Source organism: Mirounga leonina, unplaced genomic scaffold (genome assembly GCF_011800145.1).
Source record: "Mirounga leonina isolate KUSES-001 unplaced genomic scaffold, KU_Mleo_1.0 Mir_129, whole genome shotgun sequence".
In the NCBI taxonomy this organism is placed as follows: Eukaryota; Metazoa; Chordata; class Mammalia; order Carnivora; family Phocidae; genus Mirounga; species Mirounga leonina.
The window spans coordinates 39,469,097-39,494,323 of record NW_023270323.1 but is presented as its reverse complement, the minus strand read 5'-3'; the positions used below and the strand labels follow the sequence as shown (position 1 = coordinate 39,494,323).

Here is a 25,227-nt window from a genome sequence, read left to right as displayed (position 1 = left end):
GGCAAATGGTGCCATTTCTAGAGACTGGAAAAGGCTGAGGAAAGAATAGGTTTGACAAGGAGTAGAGGAAGGAGAAGTCAAGGATTTGGTTTTAGACATTAAGTTTGAGATGCCTGAGATGTTCAGAGAAGTCGAAGCTGGGCATAAGGACTTGGGAATAGATGGCATAAAGTCCAGAGGGGAAATGCCTCCTGTAACTCTGATCTTCTTCTCCACCTGCTCCACAGACTATGGCCTCAGGGCCCGTTAAGCAGATGAACATCCATCACATTGAGAATCACCCTGAAAGTGGGACACCACCAAGAGCCACATACCACATGTGCTTCCTATCCTGGGGTAGAGAGGAAGTAGGGTAAGTCCCCTTGTACTCTTTGCCTCAGGCTGTCCACATCTACAAGGACAGTATCAGACACTACTTGGTTCTCCTTGAGGAAGAGGGAGAAGATACCACACACATGACAGTGAAGAGTTGTCAACACCTGGAAGAATTCCATGGCTGGAACCCAGAGTAGGGAGACTTGTGTGTGCTTAGGTGACCAAGTTCTAGAAAGCAGGCTCTGTCTTCTGATGATCATCCTCAGCAGAACTTGGTACAAGGTTCATTTAACTACCGCTGCTGACTCGCTGTCTCGTCTTGAAGTATTAATAATTTAGTCACTAAGTGCAAGCTGATGCAGTGTGCCAGGTAATTGCAAATGCTTCATAAGATAAGGCCTCAAATCTGGCCCCTCTCCTATCAGTTCTCTACTACCTTAAGAGAGATCTAGAAAATCATGTCACTTCCTTTTTAAAACCTTCCAATGACACGCCATGGCCTTGAGGATAAAGTCTGAACTTCTTAGCATGGATCTGGTCCTTGCCTCCCAATCCTGCCTTGTCTGTGACTGCTTTTTTAATATACACCATGCTCCAGGTATGAATGCTTTTCCTAACCAGCTTTCAGGGAAATGTTCTTTTGTGTTGTATCCCCTTAAAATGACCCTCCCTGCCTTGTCTACCTAGAGAACTTCTGATTCCTCAAAGCTCCAGTTCAAGATCTTCTCTATAAAGAATTCCTAGGCCCATGCAAGCAAAAATCTCTACATCTGAAACAGCACTGTACTTAATTTCTCCATTATATTACTAACACACCATATAACAATTATTTACAGAAAGTCCATCCCCTGTACTAGATTGAGAGTTCCTTTGAGAGAGCAGCCCAAGAGGCCATCATCTGTGTTCTCTGTACCTGACACATGCCTAGGTGAGCAGAAAGTTAATACACCTTGGCTAAATGAAGTGAATAAATGGGTTAGAGTACAAGAGCCCAGAAAGCCTGTCCTTCTAAGAATAAAGATGGCAGCTCATTAAACAGTAGAAAAACATGGTGACCCAGCCAAAGGCAACAAAATACATGCTAGGGATTGATGATGCTATGCCAGTCAGGAAAGTGAATTAATTTGAACCAATGTCAGGCTATTGGGAACATAATTTGTATGCCTCTCTTTTTAGATTCTTCTAGATTCATACTTGAGTTCCCATGGGCTTTCCAAGGAGGTTGGATTCAGCCATGGAGACGGGGCTTAGCCTTAGCCAATCCCATAGTGGTCTCTGTCCACAGGATTCCTGGAGGGTAGATGGCACAGTTTCTTATGGGAGTTAGTACCTCTAGATGTCTTGGATATGTCCAGAATATATCTGAATGACCCCTGGTCTGCAAATAACACACTGGGTACAAGGATGACACAACCCTGCTGACCTTAAGTGATCTTAACCTGGTCAGGTTGCAGCACGTAACCCTTAGTATCTATGGGCAGTCAGATTGGATGGCTGGCAACATTTAGGGAATGTCCATGAGCCTGACACACATCATTTGCTTGAGTAATGTTCTTACCTAGCCCTTCAATCTTGACTCCCAGAAAAGGGGGCACCGCATGTCACACATGGTACTAACAGGGCAGGTGGGTCAGGGTAATGAGCATCCCACTCACGCCAGCAGTTTCTAGCCAGGATCTTGGCAATGACCCGTGACTCACCTGAATCAGATGAGCTGCACTTTCTGGGCTGCCATACCGAAGGTCGTGCCCATTGATGGCTAACACGCGATCGTTCTCCTCCAGCTGACCATGTCGGTCTGCCACACCACCATTCAACACGTTGAAGATGAATACCCCAGGCTCATCCACCCTGCGCACCAGTTTTATTCCAAGCTGCTCCTCAGGGCTGCTTTTGTTGAGAATCACATGAAAATGATCATCTCGGGGCCCATAGGCATCGGGCGCCTGTCCGCTGTTCCTGCTTTGGAACTTCTGCTCACGCAGCACAGTGAGCCGCAGCACCTGGCATGGCTGCCGCAGGAGGCGCAGGGCATAGTTGTGAGGCACGTTGCTGATGTCCATCCCGTTGACCTGGCGGGGGGTGGGCAGGGAGGGGACCAGAAGCTAGAGCAGATCAGCCAGCTCCACCTGCCACAGTCCTTCCTAGAAGCCCCAGGCCCACAGCATCAGCAGGACCCTTCCTTAAAGACTGCCCTGGTTTGTCACTTCTCCTCTGTCCAAATCTCCAGACACCCCCATCTTCCAACATTACTTCTAGCCCCGCTTTCCTTCTGTGTTACCACACCGCCTGTTCAGCTCTCCCGGTGGATGCCATCTCTCTTCAACCTGTCCCTGCACAGGCCCCTAGATTTATTCACAGTCCCAGCCCTCATTCCTGTTGCTTGCCAAACTCAGTGTTCAGCTGAAGGGGTGGGTGGGAGCAGGGGGGAGAAAAAAGGAAGAAAAAGTAGGAAAAAGCAAAACAAGAAAATTTCCCACTTAGGTTCAAATGATTACACTAAACTGCTGTTGAGATTAAACTGAACTGACACTTACTTTCCAGTGATCTCCAGGTGACTTCTTCTCCCTGGGTCATCCATCCTGGAACTTCCGTGGCCTGCCATTGCATGTATGTGTGCGTAGCTGTGTGTGTGTGTGTGTGTGTGTGTGTGTGTGGTCTTAAGGTGGTTGCTGCCTATGAAGTCTTTTGCCCATGTTCTCAACAAAAGGAAAAAGAAAATCTCTGTATAGTTTCAAACAAACTGACGTGAATGAGTTTCTAGGTTCCCTTACTGAAAGGCTGCATCCCTTCATTCTACTTCAACGTCCTCAAGCTCAGCCCTCTCATCTGTGCCTCATTCATTATTTGCGGGGCTGATGCTGCATGGGGCTTTCTGGTTTTCATTACTCTGACTAAGCAGGCCCAGCCAGAAGGCTACAGCCCCTAGTGGTAGTCACTGCTTTGCGAGAAAACAATTTTACGACAGCACTGTACTCTGCGGAGGGTCTTAAGGACAGGGGCCCCACAGAAGAGAGACAACCTTCTTGAATTTCTATGGTTGGGTAGGATTTCTTGGTTAGAGGAGGCTCAGAGTGAAATTTTAAGAGGTCTTCCTGAAGCCCACCATCCCGGTTTTTCGCTGCCCCTTCAGGGATGGTTGGAGGCTCTCGCGCACAGAGCAGCTCACCACCTTTGTCCACACCCAGGGGAGCTCACAACTCTTGCTCTGCTCGGTCACTGATCCTGCATCTGCTTTCCCCCATCGCACCCAGCCCAGGAGGCAGCCAGGGGATTCTGCTAGACGGTCTTGGCAGCCCTTTGCCTGCCAGGGCCACTTGAAGGTCCTAAGAATCAAGATGTCTTATTATGCAACCCTCCTGGGCAGGACAGCTCCTTTCCTTTGCAGGGAAGCCACGCATAGCGTCACCTGACTGCACTGTAGACACGCTCCGGAGCTTGACAGGCCCTGCCTTGTCCTCCACCTCAGAGGCCAGTGGGAGTTTCAGGATTGTTATGACAACTGCTTTAAATTCTTTCTCCTCTTATTCCAAAAAAAGAAGAATTTCTTTGCCAGAGAAATAGCGCATGATGTGTCAGGAACCGGCCCGTCAACCACCTAGAAGGAGTGGGATGAAACCCTCCTCTGGGTATCGGACAGGGAATATAGGACCAGGGAGGGATTTCTTGTCACACTTGCCACCTGTCTGACTTCTGTCTGATCAACAATGCTCCCTTCATCCTTTCTCTTCTTGTCAGAATTCTTCCTGAACGTCCTTCCTGACACTTAAGCCTCAGAGGACAGAAATGCCCACGGGGCGCTGTTCCACCAACATGTCTGCCCCGCAATGTCTTTGGCTTGGTGGGAATAGCTTAGGATTACTTCTTGGTTTTTCTCATGGAGGGCCATTAAGCCCCCAGACATTTACCATGGAAGGGTGTGTGAATGGGAGTGACTAGATAAAATACAGAATGTTCCATTAATCTGCTCTAAAAACAACATAAGATCTACGCTCCAGTTTTATTTTATGTTATCGTTAAAGTAATAGGAGGAGGTAGACAGAAGGAGAGACGAAGAGGAGAAGGAGGTGGAGAGAGGGAAGTGGGGACAGAAGCTGGAGGGGAGATGAGAAAGAAGAGGAGGACAGACAAAATGATACAGAGACAGAACTACTCTTTTACAGAAAGAAGGAGAGACTAGAAGAACAAGACAGAAGGGGACAAAGACCTATCTCAATTATATTACAGGTCTCAGATGAAGAGTCCTTTCAATGTGATAACTACGGAAAGAGACCGCTTCACATTTATTTAGCATTTCCTCCATCCATCCATTTACTTCCTCTGAAGGGGTTTTTATTAAGCCCCTTTTCATGGCCCTGCAGCGACCGCGTCTACCTTCAGGATGATGTCTCCTGGCAGGAGCCGGCCATCCCTGGCAATCACCCCGTCCCGGTAAATGTGCTGGATAATGATATGGACCAGCGGGGTTTCGCTGCCTCCCACAAGCCTAACGGAGAGGCTTTCATTGGGATCCACTCGATTGATCTTGACGCTTGTAATTTCACCATCTGGAATCAGGTGATACAACCTTGGAAAGACTAAAATGGACAAAGACAGTATTTATTTAAGACACCCACCCAACGGACATTTCCAACCACTCTTCTTCTTGCCAAACTTTGGTTTCAGCCAAACTAAACTATTCATTGTTCCTCGTACATGTTTTCCATTTTCCTGCCTCTGCGCCAGCATCAGTTTCTCTGCCTGGAATGTTTTTCATTTTAGGCCTAGACCCAATTTTTCCTTCAAGACTTGCATGAAATGATCCCTTTCAATTAAACTCTACCCTGATCCCGCTGTTTCCCTGCTCTGTCTAAACATCCCAATTCCCCCCAAAGCCAGCTCCCGGCACTGAGGCTTCCGTTATCATCCATGCTCATTTCTTACATCCTCTCCTGGACTCTAAGATCTTTGAGGACACCATTTCTTGCTGTTCTGTGGCTGTGTGCACAGATCACAAGTGTCAGCCAAAGCCTCCTGGGGTGAAGGAGTGAAGGAGAACGTAGGGTCATCATGGAATAGACTTTAGTTTCAGCACCTACTTATCGAGCCACAAAACAGAACAAACCTGCTCTTCTGCCTTCTCAGGCCATTTTGAAGCTTTCTCCCTGGAAGTCCCTGCTTTTTCAGGCTTAGGGAATTCCCAGGCCTCTCTCCCAGACACTGGTGTCAATAAAGGGAAGTCACACAGCCTGATTCGTGACCAAGGAGAGCTGGTGGTGTCCAGAGGCTCATCCCTGATCTGGCTGCATTGCTCAATTCAGAGCTCACAGGAGATCCGGAGACCTAGGTGGGTGCCTCCAACTTTATCTTTTACCTGAAGACTCTTCTTTCCACATGAAATCTTCCACGGGTCCCTTCCCCACCAGCCCGTACCCCACCCCTGTGCCCACACACAGAAGAGCTTCCTTAGTAGTCCGGTTTGATAGCGACAGACAGTTGAATGGCTTTATTTTACAACGTGAGGACATTTGAGCTTAGAGTGGGGAAGTGACAGGACTGGCTAGAGGTTGCAAAGGAAGGTGGCCCTCAGGGCCAGTCACCGCCTGGGGCTCCAGGTGACCCGCCATCCTGTCACCTCCCTCAGGTTTTTGTGGAACCAGGGATCCACAACAGTCCCACAGGGGACTTGCCCTATAGACCTATAAGCCAGCACTGCCGACTGGAGCCGTCCTCTGCCTCAGTGTGAGTAGAAGCATGCCAAAGGAACGCCATAACATGCCAGGCAAGCTACACCTAGTTTGGGGCAGCCGCGGCTCCTCCCCTCGCCACTTGAGTGTGGATGTGGAGGGCGGAGATGCTTTCGCCTCCTGTAGCTGCTGACAGCTGCCTTTGCCCTAAGATTCTCTCTTCATTAAGTCATTTGGGAAGAGGAAAACTGCAGGTCTGGCTCTGCCGAATATGCACTCTGTTTTCAAAACCCTTGACCTTAGTCCATTTTCCCTAATGAACTATGAGTTCATTAAGAAGTGCTCAACTCTCCAGGAACAATACAGAAAGAATTAAAATTACTTCCAAGTATTGCAGAACACGATAAACAAAGCAATTTAGCAGCCAGAGGAAGCCTGAGACGTTGCAAATGTGGGTCCTTCGCCTCCACCGGGATGTAACTGAACATAAGGGATTGGCTTGGCTGTTTGGCTGTGGACAGCAGCCTTAATGTGTCAGTTCCCGGGGCTAACAGTGCTTGGGTGATTGAGTTCAATTAATGTTTAAACTACTTTGATTACATTAAGTAGGCGTTACCATAAGCGTTTGTTGAAACAGGTCTGGTGACAGGGAATGGTGATTTAAAAACAAAACAAAACACTTTGAACAAAGAAAGATTTAGAAATAATCATCAAACTGCTGGTTTTTGTTCCCCTCCCCCTGTTGACCCCCCCCCCCCCAGTAGATTTACAAAAACCATCCTCCCAAACTGAAACTACTCAGGCCATTTGAGAGTCTGAAAGGACACACCCAGTTGCACTTGTACATAATATTAATTAGAACCACGCCAATGAGACTCTAGTGACATTGAAGAGTTAAAATAATTTTTTGGAGTGCTTCGGTGGCTCTACCAGTCGAGCATCCCACTCTTGATTTTGGCTGAGGTTGTGATCTCAGTGATGTGGGATGGAGCCCCACGCTGGGCTCTGTGCTCACCAGGGAGTCTGCTTAGGATTCTCTCTTGTCCTCTCCCTTTCACCCCAGCACACACACACAATCTCAAATAAATAAATCTAAAAAAAAATTTTTCAACTGCCAAACTTGTGCTGGTCTGGAATGAAATAAAATTGTTCAATATTGTGTCCTCACCGAAGGACTAGGGATTTGATGTTATTTACTGAGTGTTATGTGCCAGGCATTGAGCTAGCCAGTTGTATGCATGCTTTTTGGATTTAGTACTTACAACAACCCTATGAAGTAGATTATTATTATCCCAGCTTCTTAGAGGACAGAATGCTGGAGCTCAGAGAAGTTAAGTAACCTGGCCAGGGTCACACAGCCAATAAGCAGTGGAGACTCTTTGCCCCTGTAAAAAGGATGGATAAACTATGCCACGGGAGTTCATGGGGCCAACCACAGGTTGCTGAAACAATGCAACTCGAAGGCCATTTTTGAAAACTTTGTTGCCTCACAAATCCTGAAAAGACCATCATACCAGCCTTGCCAAGTCTTCACACCTCACCCCATTCTGGAGTCATAGCTTCCTGGGGTATCTCAAGAAATCCATTCTCTCCCACTCTAAGCCCCCTGCACACCTCACGTGGTGGCCATCTTCCCGGAACATAGTGCGGTTCCTGCAATAACACTCTGCAAAAGCTTTCCGGTGTGTTCACTGCCCCAAATCAAGACTCCCAAATGCCCTCCTGGACCCATCTCTTCTCCCACTACTTTCTAATGCACAGTCAAGATCCCAATGCCCATCCGGCTCATAAACCGCCCCGTAGACACAGGTTACACAGCCTGCTTGCAAGTGATGCTTCTTTCTCTTGGGCTGCCGCTGCCATTTATTTATAGCTCACTCCTCATGGTATTTTCTTTCTTTTAGTCATGAAGGAGGCTCTTGAAGCCAGGAACTGGATTTGATAATCTTTATATAAAGTTATAGAGCCTAGGCTAGTACCTTCCACACAGTAATCTCTTATTAAGAAGGTTTCTGCAGGGCGCCTGGGTGGCTCAGTTGGTTAAGCGACTGCCTTCGGCTCAGGTCATGATCCTGGAGTCCCGGGATCGAGTCCCGCATCGGGCTCCCTGCTCGGCGGGGAGTCTGCTTCTCCCTCTGACCCTCCTCCCTCTCGTGCTCTCTGTCTCTCATTCTCTGTCTCTCAAATAAATAAAATCTTTAAAAAAAAAAAAAGGTTTCTGCAATAAACAGGCAAATCAATCTTACGCAGGCAGAAGAAAACTTTACGTGAAGGATGATTCAGGACCCTTTCATAAGAGGAGGACTGGCAGACGGGGAGTTGTAATCCCATATTCATGGCACATTCAGCGAACACCACTGTGTGTGCCAGGTCTGGTGCTTCACCTTGAGGACTCTAACAAAAGAACTCCTGCTCTTACAGAGGCAGTGACAGCGAAAGGGACACCGTTATAATAAAGATGCAGATGCATCGAGAACACAAAGGAAAGGGGACTCAGGGAGTCGGGGAGGGCTTCTAGGAGGAGGCCAAGCCTATGCGAAGCCTGGAAGGAGGAATGAGAATGGCAGCTGAAGGGGTGTGGGAGTGAAAGCTGAACAGCAGCCTGGAAGGGAGAGAGAGAGAGAAACAGTATTCACAGGACTGCAATGAGCTCAGAGTAGTGAGAGCACAGAGTGTGCATGTGTATGTGCGCGCACAGAGGGGAGAGGTGACAAGTAAGGAAGAGAGATTTTCTAGCACTGCTCATGGATTCTCTGAAGGTGTGATAAAGACAGTGATTTGGGATCTACCTCTCAACCCCTAGGAGGGGAGGGCCCTTAACCCAGTCGTTACCAGAGTGGGCTCTGGAGCCAGAGAACCCGAGCTAAGGTCCTAGGTCTGTCATTTTCTAGCTGGGTGACTTTGGGTGATTTACTCTCTGGGTGTCTGTTTCTTCATCTATAAAATGAGAATCATCATCATCCCTATCCCTTAGAATTGTGACATCTAAGTGACTTAGGACAAACACTACCTGGAACACAAGAAAGCTCCACTTTTTTTTAAAGAGCTATTGTTACTGCTCTGAAGGTCTAACATAAGATAAAAAGAAAGTATTTCCTCAGCTGCATTTATAAACACATAGGATCTAAGATCCAACAGAGCCTGGATTCTAGAGCCACATTACCTGAATTCAAAGTTAAGCAAGGTAATTTGGGGCAAGCTAAGTAATCTCCCTGTGCCTCGATTTTCTTATCTGTAAAAGAGGGATAAGAATAGTAGCCATTTCATAGGTTTGTTGTGAGCATTAAATAAGTTAATGCATGAAAAACACACTCAGAACCACACATTATACCTAGTCATAAGAAGAAAAAAATACTTACCTAGCATTTACTGCATGCCAGCCATGTTCTAAATGCTTTTCACTTAATTATTATTATTTCTTATATGTGTTAAGCTAGCACCTGAATAGCTCCAAAACCTATTTGCTCACCCTCTGTGAAAAGAGAACAATCATTTCTGCCTTTAGTTACTTATGTAAGAAGTAGGCTGATCAAGGTAAAAAATATTTAATGCCCTTGTGAAGAGAGGTGTCCTAGAAAGTGGGTGGTGGTCCGGTTCTCATCACCCCTGAGGTCATTCTGGAAGCCCAGCCCATGTCCGTCCAGACTCACAGGGAGGTCACGTACCTTCAGGGGCAGTGGTGTCTTCAGAATTTTCTCTGCCCTGGTCAGCTTGGTTGGCAACTGTACTCCCACTCTTTGTCCTTCGAAGAACACTCAAAGCTCGGTTTATTTTTTTGAAAGATCTGCTTCTGATAGTGGATCGCTCGAAGGGCCGTGCTGAGGACAAGAGAGAAGGAAGAAACAGTAGCTACACAGTCACAGAAATCCTCTTTTATGTGCACGTCTGGTCAGATATAGACAATAACACAAGACGAGTGATTGCTTCTAGGTGGTAGAATGATGCGATTTGCTTCTCTGTTCTGTCTCCGTTTTCTACAGTGAAATATGTAAGGTTTAAAAACCTGCGTTTCTTTTTTGCTGGGCTGGACTGAAGGTAGCAGCACTTTCCTTGAGCGGCATGGATGGGAAGGTGCCAACACTATGGGGTGGTGAATCATCAGGCCCAACTCTACCCCTTCCACTAAGTTCGATTACATATTTTTAATGATCTGAGGTACTTATGGTTTCATTTCACTTTGGAGAATTAGACATTGGATTGCTGCTGAAACTGCCAGAATGATTTCCCCTTAAAAAAAAATGTCTAGAACATTCTACAGTAAATATTCCACAGAGGGCAATCTCAAGGCAAGGAGCCCATTCCCAGACAACCACCCATTTGACTCACCCCTAGTTCGGTTGCTCCGGCCAGAGTCCAAAGGGCTGTCTGCTGGCTGACCATCCTCCGCTGTGGACACGTAGGCAGGGTTGTCTAGGCCAGGCTCATTTGTCACCAAGGAGACAGTGGCAGCTGCAGAGACGTCTGGGGAGAGTGCTGTTGCTGTGAGGCTCACGCAGCCGTCTGGGCAGCCATCTTGAGAGCGCCTCTTCTTGTCTTTGGTGAGGCCATAGTGGGAAGCACCCTTACAGCTGCAACAAACCAACAGGAGGTCAGAAAAGGCTTTCGCTTTGCTCATTGTTCAACCCGGCTTCTTCACGTACACATGCTTGCTGCACTTGGAACGGGAGTTGTTCACTCCTATGTCCCACCCCCACTTTATCACATGTAGGTACTCAATATACACTCACCAACTAGATGATTTAGTGACTTGAGGAAACCATTTTTAAAAGATGTTTTTGCATTCTCCTAAAGCGCTCTCAGTACACTGGCCTCTGGCATGCAAACGTATATAGTTGTCATGGTGTCTACAATACTAGAGCTTGAGGTGGGCACTCTTCAACTGTTTGGACTTAGTAATTCTCTCTTGTTGGTGTTTATTTTGACCACAAAAGCCCTTAGTCACACTCAGTCCTTTCTTTTGGGTTTGGTTCCCAAAGCACTGAACATAAATACAAAGCTCCTCCCAGATTCCATATTTAACTGTCCGTGGAAACAGAATCGCCATCACCACAAAGCCACAGGGGTTTGCTTAGCATTGGTATTCTCTAGAGGCAAGCTTGCTGGCTTCCATGCTCTACCTCTGGGCTACTGGCCAGAACCAGGGGCCAGGGGCTCCTGCGCACCAAAGTCCCATTCATTGTCATGTCTTCTAACATTGGGAAAGTAAAACTACATTCATGGTCTCTAAAAAGAAAACCATAATTGTCTATAACCATTCACTCCCCATGTTCAGGAGCAGGCCCAAGGGCCAGGAGGCCAAGGTATAAGCAGATCTAGATCCATATTTTGCTGTGAATGTACATACATGTGTCACTGAGAAGGTCATTTCAGCTCTTAGGGTTTTGGTCAGAAGATGGGGATGAGTTGACGATCTCATTGTACTGTGATGAGCAAGTAGCTGCAGATGGCCACACCAGCTCCCACAGTTGTTGTGAAGGCAGAAATCATGAGGGTGAGCCCCTTTAAGAAATGGCCATTTGCTTATAATAGATGTGCTAATTATAAATTATTTTTATCAATTCATTATAGAAAATCTTATGTGGTTGAGCTATTTTAAATTACCCTCTGAGAGCCTATTTGGAGGGATGCTTCACATTCTTGAAAGTAAAAGGAATCCAACAGCAGTCTACAGTTGATATGCACACAATTTCATAGCCTGTAGAAACAGAGCTAGTAGATAGAATGGCTTACTGTCTGGTTCTGAATCCTTGCTCTGAAATTTACCTGTGTCTGGGGCAATTTTGTTAACCTGGTTAAACTTCCTAATCTACACATACATTTGGGGCTGCGGTGAGGTCGGGTCGATATTTTAGTACCCTGCCAGAGATATAGTAAGTTATCAGGAGATTGTAGCTACTTCTGTAATCAATCCATTCTGGGATGCTTGTTTGTTCATACTCTAACATCTCTGAGATTAGAATGCATGGGTGATGGAGTCATGCAGCTTCTACTGTGCCAAGCTGCAGTCATGATGCAGATACCGTTATCTGAACAGGGCAGACACAGTCACAGGGTGGGGAGCATCTTCTAACTTCCGTTGAGTTGCGTCCATTCTTGGCACTTTGCCATCGAACTGAATTGGCATTCAATGTCTTAGAAAAGATTACATTATGATTCAGCACTGAAATGAAAAGTTACTGCATATACAGAAAGTCTCAAAAACAGAGTAGTGGCGCCTAAGTTTGATGTTGATGAAGCAAATATTCATTGTTAGGAGAATAGCAATTCCATATTTTCTTGCAAAGAGACAAGCAAATGCTTTATTTGCTTAGAAAGAAAGATGTCCCCAAGGAGATAAAAAGTGGTGTTATATTTCGTTACTGAGACCATTCAATAGGATTGGACTATTTCATGCCAAACAATACAACTAGAGGGCAGGAGAGGTCACCAAATTTGTCTGAATGGATTTCAAAGTCCTAGGAGTCCAATGTGACCAATCCACACACTGCATGCAAATCTTTAAAGGTGTTTTGGAATAATGTAACCAGTGACAATATTTAAAACTGTTGGTACGTAAAATATGTTTCGTATGATCAATGGCATCTTAGATCTGATGAAATGTGGTTTTAATATTAGTAGAAACGGACTTTGATTATACAATCCCATACCCTTATCTTATAGAAGATGAAACAGGCCTCCAGTTTTTAATGCTAGTCTTTTTCTCACTGAAAAAATTCAAGCTCCTTGCTTGAATTGGTAAGGTTTTATTGTTCTGATTAGCTACTTTGGCTTGAAATTGTTCTGCTTAAAAATAGCAAACTGGTTGATATGGGAAACTGAAAAATTGGAAGAACCGTGTGATGGAAAAAATAAAAGCCAGCTTGCATTTGAACAGTTCCAAAGTCATAAATACATGAGTGGAACACTTCTACCCAAGCCAGCAATATTTGGTTAGCAATGCATGGGAAGGAAGTTCCTAGACTATTTAGTTGGACTGGAAACAGTCTTTCTTTTCTTGGGGCAGCAATGCCCTTGACCATGTGCCCTGCCAGAACAGGAAATGAATTTCCCAGTTGGACAAATGGCTGGTAAGTCATGGCTTCCTGGGAGGACATAGCATATCCCAGTGGAACAAAGGGACATCTTATTTTGCTGCCATGACCCTGTGGAGGATTAAGGTATTTAAAATCTCTGAATCTGAAGACTATACCATTAAGAAAAAATGGCTGTTCCAAGTCCTTGGGGTTCCAGAGTCACGTTTTTTAGTCTAGGACAGGAAAACCTTATAAAATGGGTAAGTAATCTTCCCGTGGCCTCAAATCATAGCTATCCTTACAACAGTTTGTGTGTGTGTGTGGGGGGGGGGGGGAACAGAATCTAGAATTAAACTTTCAGACTCCTATGCCTTGAATAAAAAACGTTCTGCTAGGGCGCCTGGGTGGCTCAGATGGTTAAGTGTCTGCCTTCGGCTCAGGTCATGATCCCAGGGTCCTGGGATCGAGTCCCGCATCGGGCTCCCTGCTCGGCAGGGAGTCTGCTTCTCCCTCTGACCCTCCCCCCTCTCATGTGCTCTCTCTCATTCTCTCTCTCTCAAATAAATAAATAAAATCTTTAAAAAAAAAAAAAAAAAGAAATGAAATAGCTAATGAAAAGACTGACAGCATGTGATGGTAAAATCACTTCACCGGACACTTGACTGACAGACCATCTTGGGCTGTAGAGGTTTAGCTGGTTCCCTTCTCTACCGCCATCACCTGCTGTTCTGAAGGAGTTCCTAACCTTCTATAATTACTCAGAATTTTGTATAAGTTTGAGGGTAGGAGGTGAGATCCAAGCTCAAGAATTGTATGTAGAGGGCGCCTGGGTGGCTCAGATGGTTAAGCGTCTGCCTTCGGCTCAGGTCATGATCCCAGGGTCCTGGGATCGAGTCCCGCATCGGGCTCTCTGCTCCTTGGGAGCCTGCTTCTCCCTCTGCCTCTCTCTCTCTCTGTCTCTCATGAATAAATAAAAATCTTTAAAAAAAAAAAAAATGTTCTGCTAAAGCAACCCATAACTGTGTGATGTTGCTTCCTCCAGTTTCTTGGCTTAGCTTGAATCCAAGGCACAGAATGATCTATGAAGGTTGCAGTTTGTACTTACTAATTATCTCTTTTGTGGTGATTAATACTGAGGCCTCTTGATTTATAAGCACAAAAGAGGGGAGGAGTGAGGAAGAGCTGATTAACACTGGCCGGTACAAGAACATACAGTGAACCCTGGGTTGTGTTCAAAGGAAGCAGGATTTATTCTCCCTTTTAGTTATCCCGAGCACTAAGTACTCTCAGGTGGTGATGGGTGATGGCCATGAACTTGAAGGATGAACACAAGGAACATAAAAAACCCATTTTTCAACCAAACTATGTACTTTGGATATGCCATCTGTTCAACAAAGCAACTCTGGAAATCAATTATTATTATTATTATTTTTGGTAATAAAGTACTGGGATCCTGAGCTCCTATATCAAAGTTAGCAGAGGCAAATCAGTCTTAATATAAGAAGTGGACAATGGATGTGCCATGGAATTTTTGCCTTTTTTTTTTCTGTAAGGGGATGGGGAGCAAGAAGAGAAAATGAACTCTTTTCTTGCAAAAATTCCTGAGTCCATGAGTTTGCTACTGACAGGAGTTGACCTGAAGCTGGATAGACCCTAACATAATTCACAGAGGCTCTGATGGGGTGTCCTGCTGAATTCAGCCAACCAGGAAGCACGAGCTGCTTTGCAGTGGATGGTTCCCTTCTGACAGTGAACTTAACCACTTAGGATAGAAGAATATACATTGCCTGTAAGTAAGAGCCTCAATACCTCATCATAATAGTCTGGCTAACTATGCAACCTCCCTTTGATCTAACTTCCCTCACATTCTTTCCCTCTTGTCACTTCTGAACTAGGTAAACATCAAGTCTGTTCTTCATATTGAGTTCATTAATTGCCCAGTCTGATCCTACTTTAAGCCAAGTCTTTTTTTTTTTTTAAAGCTTTTATTTATTTATTTGACAGAGAGAGGCACAGCGAGAGAGGGAACACAAGCAGGGGGAGTGGGAGAGGGAGAAGCAGGCTTCCCGCAAGCAGGGAGCCTGATGTGGGGCTCGATCCCAGGACCCTGGGATCATGACCTGATCGGAAGGCAGACGCTTAACAACTGAGCCATCCAGGCGCCCGTAAGCCAAGTCCTATAAACTCATATGCTAGTGAAGTGAGGAAACAAGGATGGTGAGGCCAGGTGACCATGGTGAGGTATGCTGCTCCATTTCAAGGGTCCAGCAGTTGTTACAGGCCTTTGCTGGTCCTTGTCTCTGGAAGACCAACCTAAGAGCAATTAGTAAGAAAAAGAAATAAAATGCATCCAAACAGGACAGGAAGATATATACTGTCACTATTTGCAAATGACGTGATATTATAGAAAACCCTAAAGACTCCACCAAAAGACTATTAGAACTAATCAATGAATTTGGAAAAGTTGCAGGATATAAAATCAATATACAAAAATCTGTTGTGTTTCTATATACTAACAATTTCTGATAATTCATTAAGAAAACAATTCCACTTATAACAGCATCAAAAGAAATAAAATACCTTGCAATAAATTTGGCCAAAGAGGTGAAAGATCTGTACACTGAAAACTGTAAGACATTGATGAAAGAAATTGGAGATGATACAAATAAATGGAAAGATATTCTGTGCTCATGGCTTAGAAGAATTAATATTGTTAAAGTGTCCACACCACCTACAGGAATCTAGATTCAGTGCAGTCCCTATCAAACTTTCAATGCCACTTTTCACAAAAATAGAATAATCTAAAATTTGTGTGGAACCACAAAAGACTTCCAATAGCCAAAGTAATCTTGAGAAAGAACAAAGCTGTAGGCATTGCCTGATTTCAAACTATTTTACAAAGCCATAGTAATCAAAACATTATAGGCTTGGCATAAAAACAGATATATGGATCTAGGGACAGAATAGAGTCCAGAAACAAACCCACACATATATGGCCAATTAATTTATGACAAAAGCAGCAAGAATATACAATGAAAAAAGGACAGTCTCTCTTCAATAAATGGTGCTGGGAAAACTGGACAGCCACATGCCAAAGGATGAAGCTGGAGCACTGTTTTACACCATATGCAAAAATTAGCTCAAAATGGATTAAAGACTTGAATGTAAGACCTGAAACCATACAACTCCTAGAAGAAAACATAAGGAGTAAGCTCCTTGACATCAGTCTTGGTGATGACTTTTTTGGACCTGACACCGAAAGCAAAGGCAACAAAAGCAAAAATCAACAAGTGGGACTATATCAAACTAACAAGCTTCTGCACAGCACAGGAAAACTATCACCAAAATGAAATGGCAAACCACAAAATGGAAGAAAATATTTGCAAATCATGATAAAGGGTTAATACCCAAAATACACAAAGAATTCATGCAATAGCAGAAAACAATCATATTAAAAATGGGCATATACAGATGACCAACAGGTACATGAAAATACGCTCAACATCACTAATCGTCAGGGAAATGCAAATGAAAACCACATTGAGATATCATTGATATATCACATGTTAGAATGGCTATTACTGAAGACCAAGAAAGAAGTATTGGTGAGGATATGGAGAAAAGGTAACCCTTGTGCGCTGCTCGTGGGAATGTAAATTGATGCAGGCACTCTGGAAAACAGTATGGAGTTTCCTCAAAAAAACTAAAAATAGAAATACCATATGATCCAGCAGTTCACTTCTAGGTATTTGAAGAAAACAAAAACACTAATTCAAAAAAACATCCACACCCCGTGTTCCCTGCAGCATTATTCACAAAAGCCAAGAAATGGAAACAATGTAAGTGTCCATCAATAAAGGAATGGATAAAGAAAATGTGGTGTATATATACAATAAAATATTATTGAACATAAAAAAGAATTAAATCTTGCCATTTGTGACAACATGGGTGGACTTTGAGGTCCATTATGCTAAGTGCCATAAGTCAGAGAAAGACAAATATTGTATGATCTCACTTATATGTGGAATCTAAAATAACAGTAGCAAAAACAAACAAAAAAACCCCTCAGGGTGATAGAAACACATTGGGGTTTGCCAAAGGGAATGTGGGGGTCAGTAAAATGGACAAAGGGGATCAAAAAGTTATAAACATGTTATAAGATAAAGAAGTCATAGGGATGTAATGCACAGCATGGTGACTATAGTTAATAATACTGTATTGCATAGTTCAAAGTTGGTAGAAGAGTAAATCTTAAAATTCCTCCCCGAAATAAAAATTTGTAACTATGCAATTGATGTTAACTAGACTTTCGGTGGGGATCATTTCACAATATCAAATCATTATGTTGTATGCCTGAAATTAATCACTAATATATGTCAGTTATACCTCAAGAAAAAAAAAAACAGCCTAGTGTTGCTGGAATGAAAACTTTATAAGCTGAAATCCAGTTTCTAATGTGCAGTCTCTTGATTTTTAAAAGTTAACAAATTCAACATTTTAAAGCCCATGGCATGGGTCAAACAAAACACATCTGTAGGCCAGATCTATCTCAAGGGATGACAATTTCTACCTCTGGGAATTAAAACAAACAAACAAACAAACCCTGCCAATGTGAGTAGGTCTGACACATTTCTCTCTTTTCGGTCCTCTTTGAAGCAATGCTACCCTCCTTTTACTCTTTCCCCAATCTCCCTCTGTCCCCACTTGAGTGAGGGTGTGTGTGTGCATGCATAGGGAAGATGTTTCCAAAAGGGGTTTCCCTTCCATGATTTGCCCCAGCCCTATTTCTTTTATAAGTACAAAAATAATTTAATAAAATTCAATATTCATTATATGCATATACCTCTCAGCAAAGTAGGAATAAAAAGGAAATTCTTCAACTTGAGAATATCTATAAAACATCCCAGCTAACATCATGTTTAATGTTGAAAGATGAATGCTTTTTCACTGAAATCAGGAACAAGACAAAGATATCCTTCCTCACTATTCCTTTTCAGTATTGCACTAGAGGTTCTTACCAGTGCAATATGGCAAGAAAAAGCAGTAAACAGCATACTGATTGGAAAGGGAGAAATAAAACTGCTTCTATTCACAGAAGACATGACTGTCCATGACATACTTTAGACATGCAATTGATTTTTTTAAGTTAACCTTGTGTCCTGCAACCTTGTTGAATGTACTTATCAGTCCTACTTGCATTTTAATATTTTACTTGGGATTTTCTATCCAGCCCTATTTCTGATCAAAGAAGTCAGAGAAGGAGACTAAGTTCTCAACTGTCTGTCTTTCACTGCTAAGAGAGCTAATTACTTGCCCTAAGCTATTACATAATGAGAAAGGGAGCCATTCAACCCTAATGGGTGTATTTGCTCTTTCAGGCAAAGAGAATCAAGATCAGGGGGCTCTGGAGGGAAGCAAGCTCCTCTGCCAATGGCTGGGTCTTAGGCTTCAGCTGCTCCACTGAACAGGAGGAATGACTCAAACTTTGCTCAGGGTCCTTGGGGCCAGGCTAGGAGCCTGCTGCAAGAGACATGGTCACCATGAAATAGCAATAGGCTCTTGTTTGTGTCCTTGGATGAGGCAGCAGGGGGATAGGCCATTGAGATTCTCGGGAACCCATAGTGCTCCAGCTCCGAGAAAGCTTTATCAAGGTGCTGGTGACCCTGCAGACTGACAGTGGGCATCAGACATGTGTGCTCCATTTCCTGTGCCAGCACCTTGGCCCTCCTGACCCTGTATCTCCCTTGCTTTACAACACAACCAAGCCCATCTCCCTGCACCTGGTCTTTCTCCCCATCCAATCTATCCTAACTTCGCCATATTACTCAAAAAATTTCCTGTAGAAATATTTCCCACTGCTTACCAGATAGTCCCAATTCCTCATCCTGACATTCTAGACTTTGCCTGATCTGTAAGGATCGTGGGCTCCCTACAGGGTCTGGCAAGCCAGAAGGGGGTCGGGAGAAGACAGCTATTACCTATTGATCTACTATGTACTGTGTTATGCTCTACATGGGTGGTATTCTTTACCCCTCACGACTGTCCTGTAATAGTCACGACGCCACCTCCACTTTACAGATGAGGATACAGAAGCCAGCAGGCAGGAAAGCCTTGTCTAGGTTCACAGAGCGGAGCTGGGATTGGAATCCAGGCTGTGGGGTTCCATGCTTTCTCCCCTCCCGTGGCCTGGCCTCCAGCCCAGAACTTTCCCTGCACTCCAGGCTCATATATCAACCTGCTTCCATCACGTCTTCATTTCCACATCTCATAGGCACCTTGAACTTTATTTGATCTGGGTTCCAAAACCAGTACACACATAGAACTAAGTAACAGTTACCATACATCTTCTTTTGATGGATTATGCTGGTAGAGCAGGGCAAGTGATTTTAAAATACGGTTTTTCATTCAATATACACTTACAGAGTGCTTCCTGAGAAAGTGAAGTGGAAACAGCACAAGCTTTCGAATTCAAAACATCTGGATGGGAATCCTAAGTCTGCCACCTTCCTGGTCTGTGACTTTGAACAAATTCCTTAATCACTGAGCCTCATTTCCTGGATATAAAATGGGCACAATAATGTTTACTGTAAGATTTAAAGATTCACACAAGGTGCCCATCAGTACTGGAATGTAGGAGCGATGAGCAGTAATTAGCATAGTTACTGCATATCAGGCATGATGATAGACAATATGGATGCAAAGCAAAACAAAACCCTCTACGCAGTGTATGCTCTCAAGGAGACGGACGTGAAAACAGAAAAATCACCAGGCCCCATTATCTGAGGGAGATAGAGGTACAACAAGTGTCGAAAGACAAGAGGAAGGGGCCACTCGCTCTGCTTGGAGGTAGCGAGGGAAGGCTTCCCAGAGGACGTGAAGCTAGAACTGAATCTAGAAAAATGAAGGACGTTGGTCTGGCAGTCTAGATATGAAGGCTACTTTTTTTTTTTTTTTAAAGATTTTGTTTATTTATTTGACAGAGAGAGAGATAGCGAGAGCAGGAACACAAGCAGAGGGAGTGGGAGAGGGAGAAGCAGGCTTCCCGCCGAGCAGGGAGCCCGATGTGGGGCTCGATCCCAGGACCCTGGGATCATGACCTGAGCCGAAGGCAGATGCTTAACGACTGAGCCACCAGGCACCCGATGAATGCTACTTTCAAAGGCCCCAAGGATGAAAGTACATGGCAGGTACCAGCATTACTGGGCTCAGTGCAGACTTTGTCCCAAGTGACACTGATGCAGGGAAAAACAGAGCTGAAGTGAGATCAAAGAGGAGGACAGATGCTGGGAGTGTGCAGGAGACAAAACCCAAGACACCAAACTACCAGTCCCTAATCCACTTCTGAGGTTCAGCAGGATTAAGCCATGCCCGTGGGGGCAGGAGATAATTGGGCTTTGAGAAATCTAATGCCAACATTTGAGTGGGTAAGAGGGAGCTGGAGGGATGAAGTTGACAGTGGGTGGCTCAAAGTCACCTCCTCAGACATTGACTGTCCATCTAAAATGAACCACCTCTCTCACCAGCACCTGATTTTACTTCCTGGCACTTAACATCTTTGGAAATTATTTTGTATGTCTACTTGCTTCCCTTGTAAATACATGTCTCCCCCAAAAAGAACATAGCTTCTGTGAGATTGAAAGTCCAGCTTGTCTTGCTCACCATGAGATTCTCAACACTGTGCTGACAGCGCTCATGGACGTGGGTATGTCAGCAGCCTGAGAGATTTGGGAAACAGCTGGTTTTTTTGTTTTGTTTTGTTTTGTTTTTAAAGATTTATTTGAAACAGAGAGAATGAGAGAGAGAGCACATGAGAGGGGGGAGGGTCAGAGGGAGAAGCAGGTTTCCCGCCGAGCAGAGAGCCTGATGTGGGGCTCAATCCCAGGACTCTGGGATCATGACCTGAGCCAAAGGCAGACGCTTAACCAACTGAGCCACCCAGGCGCCCGGGAAACAGCTGTTTTTATTCTTCCTTTTATTAGATGCTCTCTGTTTATACTTTTAATTGTGCTGGCCCAGATAGCTTTTTTTCCTTTGATGGATTTTATTGAGGTATAGTTGACCTATGACATTATTAATTTCAGGTATACAGCATGACTTGATATTTGTATATATTACAAAATGATCACAATAAGTCTACCTAATATCCGTCACCTACACAGTTACATTTTCCTTGTAATGAGAACTTTTAAGACCTACTTTTAGCAACTTTCAAATATGCAATACAGTATTATTAACTACAGTCACCATGCTGTAACCTCCATGGCTTATTTTATAACTGGACATTTGTACTTTTTTACACCCTTCACCCATTTCACACACTCACCCACCCCATCCACCACCAATCTGTTCTCTATATATAGGAACTCATTTTTTTTAATACTCCACATTTAAGTGAGATCATACAGGATTTGTCTTTGACTTATTTCACTTAACATAATGCCCTGTGCTAGGTTTTCCCTTGCTCCTTTTATTAGATACTGTTTATACTTTTAATTGTGCTGGCCCAGATGTGTTTTATTTGTTGCAGGCTGCCTAGATACTTTTTTTTTGAAGAAGGCAGGCTATATATTTTAAATACAAGATGACTAGTATTTCATGATCCTTTTAATGCACAGCACTAGAAATTCTTGTGTTTAAGATAAAAATAAATGCATCAATCATCATCTTCCAAAACAGTCCCATTTGAGCTCCCTGAGCCCACCCTCGAGCAGGACCCACCCTTGTGAATTAATCCTGATCATGTTACTTGGATAAGACTCAAGTAACAGTAACACCACTCCTATTAATGTTTCCTCTGGTTCTCAGGCAGCCTGGTCCTGAGCACACAGCCTCCTTAGGGACCTTCCTGAGTTCAGATTGGATAGTTTCTAGAATTCATTCACTATACCTGCAGCTTCTTCAGTAATCTCTTTGGTCGAAGAATGTTAGGTAAAGTCATTCCTCCTTGTCTGGATTACTTTTTCTCCTCCTCTAAGTTAAAACCCATGTTCCCTGGGATCGAATTACATGGCCACTCACGAAGCTACTAGAAACCATACATGAAAAAAGTCATTAGCACTTTTGTGTAGTCACAAGTGAAGTAAACATCAGTTAATAAGTAAGAGAGGTCATCAGTTGGTCAAGCCCACCCTCTGGGAATTCCTTTAGACCCGGAGTATGAACTTGAGCCTGAAAGGCTCTCCCCCTGGGGAGTTGATGGACTTCTTACATCACCACCGACCACATACTCCTTCCTCTCATCAGTCCGTTTCTTCTGCCTCCAAACCACTAGGGAAAATGTCCCCAGCAATTCCAACCACCCCTGCCTCACTTGTTAATGAATACCAGAAAGGGAAAATTAAAAACACACAGGAAAGCAATGGGGGAATGCAGGCCAAGCTTTGGGTAGCTAGAACACCAGCCTCTTGACTCAGGCACTGTGAAGTGGGGAGAGGGGCAGGGTGCTCTTAAGGTAGAATTGGCTCAGGAAACAAAGAGGTCTGATGGACAACCTAAGCAAGCACTCTTGACTCGGTTTACCCAAGATGCTGATCTGTTCCTCCAGTGATCTATGGGACAGATCACCCGCTGCCATGGACACATTAGAAACAGTTGGCCAGTCTCTGTGGAGTGTATTTTGCGGGAGGCAGGGAAGAACAAGTAGATATTCTTTAACCTAATGTGAATGGCTCTCCTTTTCTGTTTTTTTCTATTGGTTTATAGAGTTAGGTCTGTAAAATAATCTGTGGCTACATTTTTTCATCCTTCAAATCTCAACTCATGAGTTAATAATGTATAATTACAGCCAGCACGGACAGTAGACTTACCATGGACCGGGTACTGTTGCACATGCTTTACACAGATTAACCGGTTCAAGCCCTCACGTCTGCTCAATGAGAAAGATCCCTATCACCATTTGCTAATGAGAAATTAAGGCCCAAAGAGATTAAGTAACTTTCCTAAGGTCACACAGCTGATAAGTAGAGGCACTGAGATTTGAACCCAAGGCTTTTAACTGAGGCATGCACCTTAGGACCATAAGATACCATGCACCCTGGTCATTGAGGATTCGGAGCTGACTGCTTTGTAGGAGGCAGGGAAAAAGCAGAGAACCTTAGAAGCAGGTTATTTATAACCTTATATTCTTTTTTTTTTTTTTAAATATGTATTTATTTTAGAAAGAGAGGAGAGGGAGAGAGTGGGGTGGGGAAGGGAAGGACAGAGGCGGAGGGAGAGAGAGAATTTCAAGCAGACTCCCCGCTGAGCGTGGAGCCCAGCTCAGGGCTCGATGCTATGACCCTGAGATCATGACCTGAGCTGAAATCAAGAGCTGGATGCTTAACCGACTGAGCCACAGGAACCCCATATAACCTTATATTCTCTCCTACAGATATGGTCCACTGTCACCTGAGTGGTGCTATGAAGAATGCAACAGCAGGAGCCACCAAGTGGGGCCCGTTGGCATGTCTAGGCTTGCGGTTGATAGGCATGAGCAGTGAGCTCTGTGTTGTCTATGCCTTCTCTTCTGCCATGTCAACAGGGCCGTGTCTGTAGAGCATGTATAGTGGGTTGGTGGGTGGGGGAGGCAGGTACAGTGGTCTCCAAATGCCCTTGGACTTGCTGTCTCCCTGCCATTCTTCCTTTCCAAAAAACCCTAATTATCTCCAAGAATAGGTGTGACCCCAAGCATCCTAAGAGGCAGAGGCTTAAAATGATCCTTTCAGGGTGTGTGGGCATCTCTAGGTGATTTGTTCCTCTTCTAGAGGGCACCCCTTAGTCCAGGCATTCATATTCAAATATATAGCATAAATATACAGCATTTGGGTGGAAAACAGAATTTACAGTATCCTCCCCTTATCTGTCTCGCTTTCCACGGTTTGTTACTCGCTGTCAACGACAGTCAGGAAGCGGATGATCCTCCTTCTGACATATAGTTAGAAGGTCAGTGGTAGCCTCATGCTACACCATGCCTGCGTCACTCACCCCACTCATCACATAAATTTCATCGTCTCTGTCACAAGAACAAGGGTAAGTACCATACAATAAGATTTGGAGAGAGATCATTCATATAAACTATAGTATATCACTATAATTTTTCTATCATATTATTAGTTAATAGCTTACTGTGCCTAATTTATTTTTTATTTTTATTTTTTAAAGATTTTATTTATTTGAGAGAGAGAGAATGAGAGAGAGCACATGAGAGGGGGGAGGGTCAGAAGGAGAAGCAGACTCCCTGCCGAGCAGGGAGCCCGATGCGGGACTCGATCCAGGGACTCCAGGATCATGACCTGAGCCGAAGGCAGTCGCTTAACCAACTGAGCCACCCAGGCGCCCACTGTGCCTAATTTATAAATTAAACTTTATCATAGGCATGGATGTATAGGAGAACATAGTACATAGAGGGTTTGGTACTATCAGCAGTTTCAGGCATCTACTCCGAGTCTTGGGATGTATCCCCTGTGGATAAGGGGATTCGACTCTATCAGAGGGAGAAAAGAGGCAGACCCACCAGTCCCACACTGGCTAGGGATACATGGTCTCTCCTGTTAACAGCAAGTCATAACCATAACCACCTGAGCTGTCCTTTGTTCGGTGCTTGGTCTTTACCACCAGGTACAGTTTTGTGGTGTACGGGACCAAATACTGCCCCAGCAGGTTCTAGTATTCCCATTTTACAAATGGGGCAAACGAGGCTGAGAGAAGTTAAGTAACTTATCCAAGATGACGCAGCAGTAAGCAAAGGAGCTGAGAGTCAAACATACTTCCTCAGTCTGGGATTTTGTTGTCAATTGAAACCATGTAACTGTCAAGTTATCTTATAATAAACGCACACACGTAGTCCTTAACATGGGTTAGGCAGGTCTAAGCACTTCACCCTCTTTCATTTAATCCTCCCACCAACATAATGAGGCAGATAATATTCCCGCTGTTGTGCAGATGGGGAAAGCTCATACAAAAGTTCACATGCTCAGGATTACACAGTTAACATCTAAGGGGACCAACCATCCCGGTTTGCCTAGGACTGACCGGAGTCCTGGAATGAAGGATTTCCAGTTTTGTTTTGTTTTGTTTTTTAAAGATTTGAGAGCAAGAGAATGAGAGAGGAAGAGAGCGAGGGGAGGAGCTGAGAGAGAGGGACAAACAGATTCCTTGCTGAATACAGAGCCCAACACAGGGCTCGATCCCATGACCCTGAGATCATGACCTGAGCCGAAATCAAGAGTCTGCCGCTTAACTGACTGAGCCACCCA

The 25,227-nt window shown here is 44.3% G+C and overlaps 1 protein-coding gene across 2 annotated transcripts in view; it reads right to left on the bottom strand.

The window, feature by feature from the left end:
* Positions 1-25,227, bottom strand: part of LNX1 (ligand of numb-protein X 1) — a 182,117-nt gene that overhangs the window by 24,540 nt on the left and 132,350 nt on the right. For both annotated transcript variants that reach the window (XM_035004992.1, XM_035004993.1), the window contains 4 exons: positions 10,308-10,549; positions 9,647-9,799; positions 4,690-4,892; positions 2,016-2,387 (listed from right to left, as the gene is read on the bottom strand). In XM_035004992.1, coding sequence (XP_034860883.1) covers positions 2,016-2,387; positions 4,690-4,892; positions 9,647-9,799; positions 10,308-10,549 — 970 coding nt within the window. The remainder of the gene's footprint in view (positions 1-2,015; positions 2,388-4,689; positions 4,893-9,646; positions 9,800-10,307; positions 10,550-25,227) is intronic.